We start from the raw sequence: 13,031 nt of genomic DNA on the forward strand, positions 1-13,031 counted from the left end.
TGTCTTGTCGGTCTGTCTGTCGTTCGGTGTGAGACAGTCCCGTAACGTAACTCCGTCGTTGCAAGGAGAGCGATCAACGCACCAGAGATCCCTCTCCGTACCGTCCATCTGTCTGATTGGCTGCCTGCTTTACAAAGGAGCCGAACTCTCCCAGCCCACCCACCGCTTATAGAACTCCTCGGTCACAATTGCCTTTCTTGCACTAAGGAGAGAGGACCTGACACAGCGCTCAGCCATGGCAGCTAACCATAACGATTACCGGGGCTACCTTCGGAACACGGTCGACATTGAGTCGGGGCAGCACCGCTTCCACCCCGTGCAGAGCTCGGAACCCACGTACCGGCCGCTGCTCTTCGGCACGCTCGCTGTTATGGGATTGCTTCAGGTGGCGTCGAGCGTGGCGATCTTATTACACTTGACAGGTTACCTCCAAGAGGTAGGCAACGCTTTCTATTGCACGCTCAAACACACTTCACTTCAATGCAACGCATGCGACACTTTGCCTCTCACTTGTCGTGGCGCTTTTCTTTTCTTTTTTTTCCCACAGTGCTTGTCTGACAGCATATTTGGCTGCTTAAACTTTCAATTTCTTTGAAAACAACTTTCTTCGAAATGTGTACGTGTATATTGTGGAGGTGGGCCCACAATAATTATATCTGGCAAACTGCATGAGAATTAAATTGTGTCAACATAGCGCAATCTTTTAATGTCTACCATTAAAGGTAGACTAAAGTATGATACATGCTCGCAGGGTTCGTTTACAAAGCGGATCTAATCTACAAGAGTAGGCGAAAGATAATGAACATTTGAAGCTTGCTTTTCGAGAATTTTGAGATAAGGATTTGAGACTAGCCTACTCCTGTTACAAGGAAAGGAAACATAATTGGTTTCTGTTTTAAGGCGCTGCGCCTCAGTGTGTTTACTTAAGTTTGAACATTGCCCGCGTAGGTCATGGTATGTTACTGTAGGCCTACTCCGCTGTCAGCGCGCAGTGCTGTTCTTTCACACGCATCACCTCGCATTGCTGCTGAGATTTTCCACGGAGATTAGGGCGTTGCATTTTAACAGCTATTTCAGCGAGATCATATTTTCCTGCGGCTGCAAAACCTTATCTGAAGCATCGCTCCGTTTGGGTGATAAATCTTGGTAGGCTAATTCAGGCTCTACTGTAAATACAAATGTCATTCTGCAAGACGTCTTGTTTGCAAACTGCAGATGTTTTCACTTATGCCTCTGCCTGCAGTTTTTCATGCACATGTTTACATGCCATTTGATTTGGGCTATATTTGTAATTTATCTGTCAAAAGTGAAGACCTTTGAGAATAAACAGAGGTTTCTTCAAGGCCATGGACTGAAAATAACACTTTTGGAAATGCATTTGAACTCTCTGGAAAATATCAAGACAAAAGTCTCTGGGTATAAATTTATGCCGTCATGTTATCCTTCACATAAAGTATTGAGAGACACTGCAAATTCTCAGAATATATTACAACTGGTAAAAACATGCATCCACACACAGTTAGTTCACGGCTTGTCAGGTATAGCTAACTCATCTTTATAGTCTTATCTTCGTTGTACATATCTGTGATCTTGTAAAAGCAACATTTACATTAGGCCCCGGTTGTTTTTGTTACTTTATGGCGGTTTTGGAATTGAATAATGGTCGTGTTTCGACAAGCCAATGGAAGAGACCGCATCTCCTTTCTGTCAAGATGCTTTACTTGAAAAGTTCTCTCTCTCTGAGCCCCCCCTCCCTCCTCCCAGCCCCCCTTTCTCTCTCTCTCTCTATCTCTCTCGCTCCACTCCACTGTATGTTTATGTGTCAGATCTGTTTGGCTTGTTTTTGGGATAAACACATCGGTGCGTGGTGGTAACTTGTCCTGGACACAAGCCAGACTTGTGTCCAGGACAAAATATGTCTTCTTAGAATTCTTAGAGACAGAAAAGTACAGACAGTGTGTGTGTGTGTGTGTGTGTGTGTGTGTGTGTGTGTGTGTGTGTGTGTGTGTGTGTGTGTGTGTGTGTGTGTGCGTGTGCGTGTGCGTGTGTGTGTGTGTGTGTGTGTGCGAGGGGGGGGGGGGGGGGTTGTTGGTGGCAGGGAGTCAGTGAGAGTGAAGTTGACTCTGAAAGCCCCAGAGTGGAATTGAAGAATCCAAGAAATTAAGGGAGAAAGCCAATACTTTTGTGTAGTTGTATTCTGTCTATTGGGGAAATATGATTCTGTGATGTGTGCAGCTGTGGGGAGTAATCAGCGTCCTTGTTAATCGCAGTTCTGCTACGAGACTCAGTCTGATTGGCCAGAGTTCGATTTACATGAAAGACAGCGTGCTGGGTTGTGAATTAATACTCCATGCCTAATGCCTATCCTTCCTGACCCTGATGGCACCATGTGGTAGCATTTTGAAGCTGAGTCATAGCCTAGCATGGACCACAGTTTGTTTGGCACTGCACCATCACTGGTCTTTAAACACCTGTGTGACTTACTGGAGACAGAGACATGGGAGCAGGAATCTGCACAGTGCCGTGCCTGGTGCCTGCGCAGGAATGTGCTGGTGTAAGGGCATTTTGACACGCTGCTTGTGTGTGTGTGTGTGTGTGTGTGTGTGTGTGTGTGTGTGTGTGTACAGTGTGTGTGTGTGTGTGTGTGTGTGTGCATGCATGCGTGCGTGTGTGCGTATGCACGTGGTGTAGTACACACAAAAAGGCAAAGGACAAAGTATTTGTTTACGGTTTAGTTTGTGTTCATAGTTGACAGTGAGTTAAGCTGACCCCTGACAATTGAGCCACAGAGTGACTCACTCTCAAAGCTACTTTTAATTTGGCCATGCTGTGACAGCCAGGCAGTCTGGCGGCAAATCTGCCAGGGGAGTGACATGCGGTAAAAGAGCTCCAATCCAACCAGCCCCCACACTTATTTTCGTCTTCCTCTTCCTGCAAAGTTTTGTGAAATATCCCTCCCACTCACACCTGTCATGGAGCTGTGGAAATGTTTCCTGCTAGGTTTGTGTCCTCATTAGGGGCCGCGGGCGGCTATGATTGTGGTGTTGTTGTTGTTGTTGTTGTTGTTGTTTTGAAACGTTGACCTCTAACCTCTCTGTATCTGTCTCCAGGTAGACCTGTCGTCAGCTCCACACCGACCCATAGAGGTGAGTTGTCTCCTGCATGACCCCGTGCAAAACAACACAACAACAGCAGGGACTTTCTTTTCAATTGGAGCACGGCCTACACCATTATTTATAACCGTTTTACTTCCTGTTATATGACACAGTAGATGCACCAATAGGCCTATCTCACAGCCCGCTTTCCACGCCCACTTCCGGTAAATAGTGGTGTCATTTAACATTAGCATTTACACGTTTTTTTCTCTGGAGAATCTAAGTACATTTCCTAATGTAAAAATGTGACAGACCAATATTATTATGAAGAAAACAAGATGGTAAATCAGCTCGAACAGATAGAACAAACCTTACCTTGAGAAAACAAAAGTTGTAGACTTCTTAAATTACCTCTGTTAACATGTAGTGTCTATGGAGTGACGTCACGCTATCACCACTAACACGGAAAGGGGGCGTATTAAGGGGGCGGGGAAATTCTGTGAGATAGGCCTATTGCTGAGAGCAACAAAATATCTGCAGTTCTAAGTTGGCGGATGAAGAGTGCTTGTTTTGCACTCATTTTATATTACTACACCGTGTGGTTTTATTTCTTCGAAAGGGCCCAAGGGTTCATGAACCTCACTCACCGCAGAAATTACTGTGTAAACCTTTTGGTTCAAATGAGAAAAGGAGAACACCAACAATTTAAATTTCCATCAGAACATGGTCCTCCAAGTGAATAATAAATATGAATTATTCATGAAGGTTAGGAAGAAACATTTTATCAGATTTTGTTTTGTTTTGATTGTCACATGTCATCAACATACCAGGAAACAAAATTAATTTGAAAACTACCACTCTCGCAGTTATATGGTATAAACAAGACCAAAGTTTTTATGCCACATAAAAAGCCCTGTAGGCTATTAACATGTTATTAAGAATGTTTACATTAATGATAGGTATTATTTTCTTATGTTTGTTCCAAACTGGAGGTATAATGTGCCTTGCCTTCGAATTTGTATTACATAATTAAAGAATAGTTAAAGACAAACAAAAGCTTAACCACTTTAAATGCTGTGCTTAGTAATTTCGCTTAGTGCCGTGGTGCATACTGCCTTCCACCAGTGGTGGTCAGGAAGGCTGGTGATGGTAGACCACAGGGCGGAAAATACACCTTGTTTGATATAGAGTAGTGTCCCATAGCTTATGAATGAAGCTGTATTTTAAGTGTTTTCTTTTTTCTTGTAGGACACCACCAATATTAGCCTGTGATGTGGCTCACTAGAAAGTGTTGTTGTTAAATGGGAGTGCCGCTGACACTTTAGCTAGTGACTTGGCCAAACGTTTGGATTTGACAGCCAAGACAAGCGAGAGAACCAATCAACTCTTTGTGCTTCTGCATGATGTCATTGTTTGCCATCTGTGGTTGCCAAGTGTCCTCGGTAACCTTCAATCATCAGTAAGGGTGGCATAACGGAGTGGTCAGGTTGGAATGCTCCATTGTTGAGGTCTGATAGGGGTTTTTCTCTAATTCCTTTCTTGGAAGGCGCCGCCATTTTCTTGGCACAGGTTTTTGCCATGCACAAGCAAAAACCTTCCAGGAAGTAAAACAACACAGAAGAAAAGGGCTGCTTTGCTTCACTTGTGTTTGGTTTCCCATTATGCAGTAACTCCTTTTGAAATTATGTATTTGTGTTTGCCCCGGGTAGCCCCGGTGGAGTCCTCAGACAAAACCACCCAGCCTGTCTTTGGACTGAGGAGCTCATTGTGTCATCAACTATCGGCCATTTCCCATGGCGCAGAGTGAGGCATGCTGGGAGCTTTATGAGGTGTCAGGGTGACAGGTCCACTTGGCCCACACTGTGTTGTGTTAGGGTCTGCCCTTGGACCACCGCCGCTCTCCTCTGACAGACCAGAGGGTTTTGTTAGAGAGCGGGCCCCACTGGACAGCTGTCAGCTCTCTTGTTTAGCTACACGCTCCATGCCCTTTGATGGAAGACAGGATGTTAGGCCTGGCCTACGCTGGATCTGGGGCTGTGGTCTGAACTATTGGGAGTGGTGAGGATGGTGAAAAGCCAGTGAATTGGGACCACTGACTCACGATGTGAACACTTAACAGTTTTCGGAGATTTGTCTGATTGATGCACTTTTAAACATACAAGGATTGCCCCGCTCTCGTTGGCCAAGTTGTGAGTGAACAGACTTGTGTTTCTGAGGCAGAAACCACTCAACAAGATAATACAGAAGTTGAGCTACATCTAGTATAAAGTCATAGGACTAAAAACCAAAGCCTTGCAGCGCTGTGCATTCTCTGGCCCAGAGGCATATACAGTGAGATGACAGTGTGTGCCATTATTCACCCGGAGACAACATTATCTAGGTCTAGTTCTGTGGAAAGCACCTTTAAATAGCCCCCTCTGCTACAGTGTGTGGCTTTTCCCCCTCGCCGCGCTACGGCCTCAACCGTAGGTCACGTTGACATTGAGCATCACCATTGTACACCCAGAAAACAGCCAAGCTGTTGCTCCCTTGTTTATACAATGTCATCCTGCTGGTGAAAAAGGTATGAGGCGGTCAAGTGCGAACCACAAATCAGGGACAGATCCACACAATGTAAGGCCAGTTGGGAGCACAGACGTTGATGATGTCTTAGTGGCCTTGGCAAGTCCTTGTTTACCCCCTTGTCTCATTCCGTACCACCATTCTATAAACATGTTTGTGCAGCAAATTGTTTTTGGAGGACAGACGGTGCTAATCTTAGATTTGAGAGCGGTGTAAATCTGTCCAAGTTCGGGTTTTGAGTAAATATTACATTGTAATATTAGCACAGTGCAATGTTGACGTGCACAGAACCGCGTTTCGCGGTCTCGGTGTGATTGTCACGGGGTAATTTAGGTTTCTTTGGCTTGTTTAGTGTTGTTTGTATTTAAGAGGCAATGTGTGTGTCTGACTGTCTGTGTGTGCTGTTCTTGTTAGGGTGGCCTGTTTAAGGGGCTTGCCCGTTTCATTTTCACTGTGGTATTTTATTTCCTGGCATAAGGCGACGGCAGGATGACATTGCCGGCATACCTGAGATTATTGAATCGGAGGAAATTACCCATAAATTCTGAAACAAGTTGAAACATTTTCAACGTGACAGTGCTTTATACTCTTCACAGAAGTGAGCATTAGGACCAACATTTGTGAGAAAAAAGTTAATGTAATCTAATGCATGTATGATTGTGTGTGCATAAAACATTAATGCAGTCGCACAAATTAATTTGTACAATTGCTGTGCACACTGACTTCATACACAAATATATATACTTTAGCTAAAACATTTAAAGGTAGTGAAATATGTTCACTCATTTATAACTCAGCAAGCAACTATTCAAATGCAAAAAGTGTCTATCTTTCTTTGAACTTTGACCTGAATTTATTTATTTTTATTGAGAGATGTAGCAGGAAAACATGAGTCTCATGCCAGGCTCTCCTCGTCTCAAAAGGCTGACGAGACTTGGCAACCTTGCTGCAGTAACTATTTACCTGCTTGAAAACCATGTTTTTCTTCTACTGTATGCGCTCCGTGTTGCCTGAGGAAGAAGCACTGTAGCTTAGACCTATAGAGTCATCACTCGGGGGGCTGATCAGATAAGCGGCGCCAAGTATGTGAAAAGCGCAATCCATCTGAAAGGTTACACTCACTGACAGTCTAGCTGACAGAGCCTCCAGCACCAAGTTCAACCACCGCTGTAAAGGGATAAGATATTTACTGTAACAGGCAAGGTCACGTTGGACCAAGAGAAAGAGATTTCATGATCCCCTTACAGTATTTGCAGGCCAACATACACACAAAAATCACAGTTATTATCAGCTATACATGCATGCACAACCATACAAATGCATGGGCACATACAGTACACGCACGCACGCACGCACGCACGCACGCACGCACGCACACACACACACACACACACACACACACACACACACACACACACACACACACACATTAAATACCATTTAACACAAATATACATTTCACTCACTCATGCAAATGCATAATTATTCAAGGAGACAGCAAGATAAAGCTGTGGTGTGGCATGTCAAAATGGCATTGTTTCTGAGCTAAGCTATTTGTGGCTTGGAGTGAATTTCAGATGTCACTATACAAAGTCTGACATTGAGCAACTGTCCACAGAGTGTGGTCTGACTGACACACTCATTATATAGTGTTCTCTCCACAATGATGTGAATTTCCATTTGTCAGCTGCCATTTTGCTGATTGTAAGGCACAATCTATGTAAAGCGCCTTGGATAAAGGCGCTATATAAATGCACCGTTTACCCTTTACCGATTATGACCATTTCCTGTTTTCTGCAGGAGGTGCAGACAGAGCCAGTGCTTGATGCCCTGAAGGACACAAGGAAAAACCGACGATGTAAGACTTCCAAAGACGTCCTGCCCTCCGCTCATCTACCCATCAAATCGCAACAGGAGTACGCCAAGAGTAAGTCCAGAGTTGGAACAGATTGACCTTGATTGTTCGACTGCATAATGCAATATGTCCTTCAAACTTAATTTAGAAGTATCTGATGTGGCCATAATAGTGTGTAATAGTAATAGTAGCCATAATAGTAGCCATAATAGTACCAATAAAGTAGTTTTCGTAAACAATAAGCAGTAAGTAAGCAATAATGAATTCATGTAGCCTGTTGTAACTACAAAATGAAAATGCTATATTACAGAACAGTATGTACTGTATACAGAGAGAGTGTGTGTGTGTGTGTGTGTGTGTGTGTGTGTGTGTGTGTGTGTGTGTGTGTGTGTGTGTGTGTGTGTGTGTGTGTGTGTGTGTGTGTGTATTCAAAGTATATACACACACACACACACAAGCACACGACACACACACAATAAAACCCCATCCCCCATCTACCGTATTACCTCTAACCTGTTCTTATTGCCATGGTTTTCTTCAGAGGGCGAGCCAAGGGACATCACAATCGACTGGGACGAAGTACACGGACTGCGCAACCGCATGGACTACCAGAAGGGCAAACTCGTGGTGCTAGAATCCGGCTTCTACTATGTTTACGCCAAGACCTGCTTCCGCTACTACGTCCTCGAACCAGAGGACAGCGCCGGGCAGACCAGGACCCCGGCACCCGACGTGAGCAACACCCAGCTCATCCAGTACGTGTACCACGAGCGCATCAAGCAGAACGTGGTGAAGGCCGTGGTGCTGATGAAGACGGGCAGCACCATGCGCTGGGGGAAGAAGGACTACAACATGTACTGCTCCCAGCAGGGCCGGGGGGTACGGCTGGAGGAGGGCGACGCCCTGTACGTCAACGTGTCCAACGCCTGGTTGCTGGACCCGGAGGGGAAAGGGACGTATTTCGGGGCCATGAAACTGGGCAACTGAAATTTTTAGAGAACATGCAACGGGAGGGAGGTTGTGCTACTGAACATTTGATACGCCAAAGAACCACTGTGCGAGCACTTGTCATTTTGTAAGATTACTGATTTATATTATTGAGCTGTTCAAAAAGAAATAATGTGTTTTTTTATTGTATAGGTTCTTTTTATACGTTGCTCTTCACCAACCGGCCTTTGAATATGCGGAGAAATACAGGATTGATAGTCACCGAGGGAGTACTTGTCTGGCCATTCACTTCCGTGGCATCCTATTCAAAGTCTTTAAACATATGGTTCTAAAATGGCACTGGATGCTTCTGTTTAGAGATGTGACCTATAGAGGCTATCTTCTGACAGTTTAGTAAATGGTGTCATGGTATTGGTGATACGGTTGTGACTCTATGTGGGTTTTGGCCATTACATGTTGAAAGAAACATTCAGGAACACACATGAGCTAGAGTTTTGACATTGGCACTGACTTCAACATCATGGACTAGACTAGTAGACACGTGTATTCTGCTAACAAAAGCAAACCATAAGGGAGTAGCCATGACAAAAAGCCCTTTGGCAGGACCGTGCAGTGAGAAAGGATTTATCACTGTTGATCCTTATTTTCTTGGAAACTTCAGGAAAAGAGTACGTGTGTTCAGCGGTGTAACGTTTTAGCTAACGGAGCATCTGCTTGTACTTAGCGGATTAACACAGGGTAATGATAACAACATTCCCAGGCGTGGCTATGAGCCACCACATTTAATACTAAAATGATTTAATGAAAGGCATTTATTATAAGTGTGAACAAGACAGTTGGTGATGAGGAATTACTGTGTTCCATTGTAGTAAGTAGCCTAAACAACACAAACATACTTTGTAGTGTGTCGTTAGTTCTGAATCTCTAATCGTACAGTATTGTAGCCAGCTGTCCCATGTGTAGAGTTCACCCTCGCATTGAACGGCAAAATGACATCATAGCAAATTGACATTCACATTTTAACCATATGAACCCTTGCGTCCCTATTCTGGGTATGTTATCGTAGAGGAACATGCCGCGAAAACAGCAGATCTACAAGCTCGCAACGTGTTGCGTGTGAACTTGTACATTGGCTATTTGGTGGTGTGGAGGGAAAAGGGAAGGGACCAAGTATAGACCTGTGGGGTACTCCAGCGGTTCACGTGGTTGAACGAGACAACCCTCAACAGATACAGTCACAGTTGAACGCACCAACATGAGAATGAGCAGATCAGCATAAGCCATGACGTTTAATGAGAGTTCTCTGCCTTGGTAATGAGTGAAGTCCAATGTGTGGGGTGCTACAGTGAAGGCAATGACACACCAATGTCATATCAAACTGAGGAGAACATGTGGCAATGACAATGACAATCAAGATATAAGTGATCCTAGAGCAGATAGCTGGGCTGTCTGACCGTAGGTGACACGAACAAACTCTTGTCTTTTGACTTGGGGGACCAAATTGACTTTGGTCTGTCTTTAACTTAAAAGTTTTTTTTTCCTTTTTTTTTTTTTTTTTTTGGTTTTCATTTGCCTCTTCACCGAGTTAAATGGGAATATGCACTATTAGTATTTATTTATTAGATATAGATGTACAGAGATAGGTCATTGTTAAAATGACCTTTCAACTGTAAAGAAAATCATTTATATTTTATGTCTGTATGACATTCATTATGCAGCACTTAGACAAAATAGTAGACACGCTTTTTTGATATTAAAACACAGGGGCTCAATTTTAGAAAGCATATTTATGTATCTTTGTCCTGACAATTCTGTGTGCACTTGCCTAGCCAAAAGCAGAATATAATGTTTTTCTAACGTGATTGTAGCATATCCATAAAATCTTCATCCTTTAGATTTTTTTCATTCAATGTTTTTTATTTTTTATTTATGTCTGTGTATGTTTAAATAAAAAACATTACTTTTCTAAAGCGCTGTGTTTTCTGACATCATCTGAATTGAGCCTGAATTACTTGCCGAGCTCAAGCTTGTATAAATCTGCTATTTTCTGCGCACGTGCCAGTGCCACTGTAGTACAGTGGAATATGAATTAGGGATTAATCTTTGTCCTGACCTAGTCGTGCACCGGGAGGACTTAATCCAGCCAGAATGCCGTCTCCGCCACAACCTTTCAGCATGCAGTGATGAAGTGGCCACCCAGGCCTAATATCACGATGATAATGTCAACAATCTGTTGCAATCTCACCACGATTGTGATGGCCAAATAGTGACGTCAGCCCTCTGCTTTCATCTCAGCTCGGCTCACCTCTGGTCAGCACCGCCCTTCTAACTCTGTACAAAGAAACCCGCCCACTGTCTCTGCAGCCCCCACTAACTCACAGCAGACGTTTGGACCACAGCACAGAGCGACCTGAGAGGAACAAACAAGAACCAGATTGTATGGGATGAGAATAACGATGAGAATATCATTACGTTGCTATAATGTGTGCACGGGATATGTGACCAGAGCGTTTTGATCAGTACGATGATGGGCCTTCGACAAGGCCCTGCAGGGTGTGTGAGAGAAAACCGTTTTAATTTAGGTCTCGGAGGCCAGACAACCCCGCTATTGTCTGCTTGCTTGGGTGTTCACTAGCATATGGCTCGGGGATGGCTGAGGTTCACACGTTTGTGCTCTACACTAGGACCTCACATGGCTCTCAGCTCATTGTTCAAAAGTTACTCAGGGTTTGAAGTGAAATATGAGTTTTAAGGAGAAATGTTCACTTGAGGTACATATGGAGCTGATTACATCTTGACTTTTGATATAAGATTCCGGATTTCATTCCAAGATTCCACTACAATGAGATTAGTTCTAAGTGGACCCATAATGCAATGTCCTTGATAAGAATCATCAAGCCTTGATGCTTTTTATGCGTAGCCTACTATCAAATGTCAAGAAGTAAAATGGTAGCTTTTTGGATTTTAATGGTTTTGACAGGCGTGCAATTAGAAAACAATACTGCAGCATTTCATAATGTCTGCAAATTAGAGACACAATCCTGCCATGCATTTCTCAGGGATATTTCTTGTAACATTTAAATAGTTCAGGCCCTAAGTATACAAAAATGTGGACTTCCGCAGTGTGCCACTCTTGAAGTGTTTCAATTTCTCAATACTTGGCACTGAAGAGAGACCATTAAAATGTGTTGTGTCAGGACACATTATGCCCGGCTTGGCACACATTATATTCCCCTGCCCCCATACTGTCCTTTGCTCGCTCCCTAAGCTCGGTGGTACATAAAATAGGCCCATTTGGCAAAGCCCGAGAATTTAAGCAGCCCAATTTTATTGCTCACATATGTATAAAAACAAAACAGGCCACGGCAATGAAAGTCAATGGCCCCAAACCAAGATATGTCAATGTTGGTATGGAGTTAACCTACACTACATGGCATAAGAGATAAAACCTGTTATAATACTGAACAGTACAAATTCAGCTGACTTGTGTGTTGAGTCTTACTGCCTATACTGGGTGTTCAGATGTTCCGATGTGATGATCTGTCGTCAACAAACTCCAGACATGTGGAACTTTTACTTGACTCATGTCTTACGTTTACTCCACTTTTATTACTATATGTGGATCAGACATGATTTCAGAGCCCTCTCCCTTTGGCTTGGCTAAAAGATTGTTGGTTTGGAAAACAAAGTCATGTGTTTGTAAGCAGTCTAATAAGGGTGCTTTCCCCCAATAAGCAGCACCATAGGCATCAGTATAGAACTCAACGCTATTAGTAAAGTATGGCTTGCTTGGCTTTATGGGGCTTTTTGTGGTTTGGAGAAAATGGAACTCTAGAAAGTTAGATTCACCAAGCCGCTGGAGGGCTTTGTTATGCACAGTAAGGATGCTTAGCGGTTCGCACGCTTACACGCTTTTCACACAAATGGACATAAATATACCCACACACTTGCACTTAGTAATAGTAATATTCCCCCACCCGTACAAAAACCCAAACACACGCACACAGGTGTGCACAGACTGCGCACACACATTCACACACGCCCCTCACACACATCTCTGCTGATTCAGCGAGGCCAGCTATTTTCACAAGCTGGGCGCTTGCCCTTTGCCTCTGCCCTGATATAGCTCCTAGGTTCTTGTCTTTTGATGTCTGAAATTTTTACGACTTGGATAATACTAACATTAGTATTATTAAAACAATAACAGAGTGAGATTTACAGGCAGCGCTGCAGACGCATGGGCGTGAGACATGAGAGAGGGTTTATGACCAGGCCCTGTCTGTCATTGCCTGGATGTGTTGTCAGCAAAGTGTACGTGTGCCAGACTGTATATTCCTCTGTGAAAAAAAGTGTTGGCACTCATCACCCCAGTCTGAGGAATTCACTTTAAGGACACGCCCATTTGGAAAAAGTGAAAATACAGTTACAATATGTAGCCACGTGTCTATAAAGGGTATAGTAAAACAGCACAAGCAAACCATCTCAATGACCTACATATGACTTTTGTGTTAAACAAACCCAAGAGGGTGTTAAAAGGAAAACATAGGGCCTCACGTCATGAATCTGACCAC

At 43.7% G+C, this 13,031-nt stretch overlaps 1 protein-coding gene across 1 annotated transcript; it reads left to right on the plus strand.

The window, feature by feature from the left end:
* The first annotated feature begins 219 nt into the window (after positions 1-219).
* Positions 220-10,421, plus strand: tnfsf11 (TNF superfamily member 11). Its single transcript, XM_079518077.1, has 4 exons — positions 220-436; positions 3,111-3,146; positions 7,458-7,584; positions 8,054-10,421. The coding sequence occupies exons 1-4, from the start codon at positions 236-238 to the stop codon at positions 8,497-8,499; spliced, it is 810 nt and encodes a 269-aa protein (XP_079374203.1). The 5' UTR covers positions 220-235; the 3' UTR covers positions 8,500-10,421.
* Positions 10,422-13,031: the final 2,610 nt, after the last annotated feature.

Source organism: Electrona antarctica, assembly GCF_951216825.1.
Source record: "Electrona antarctica genome assembly, chromosome: 13".
NCBI classification, from domain to species: domain Eukaryota; kingdom Metazoa; phylum Chordata; class Actinopteri; order Myctophiformes; family Myctophidae; genus Electrona; species Electrona antarctica.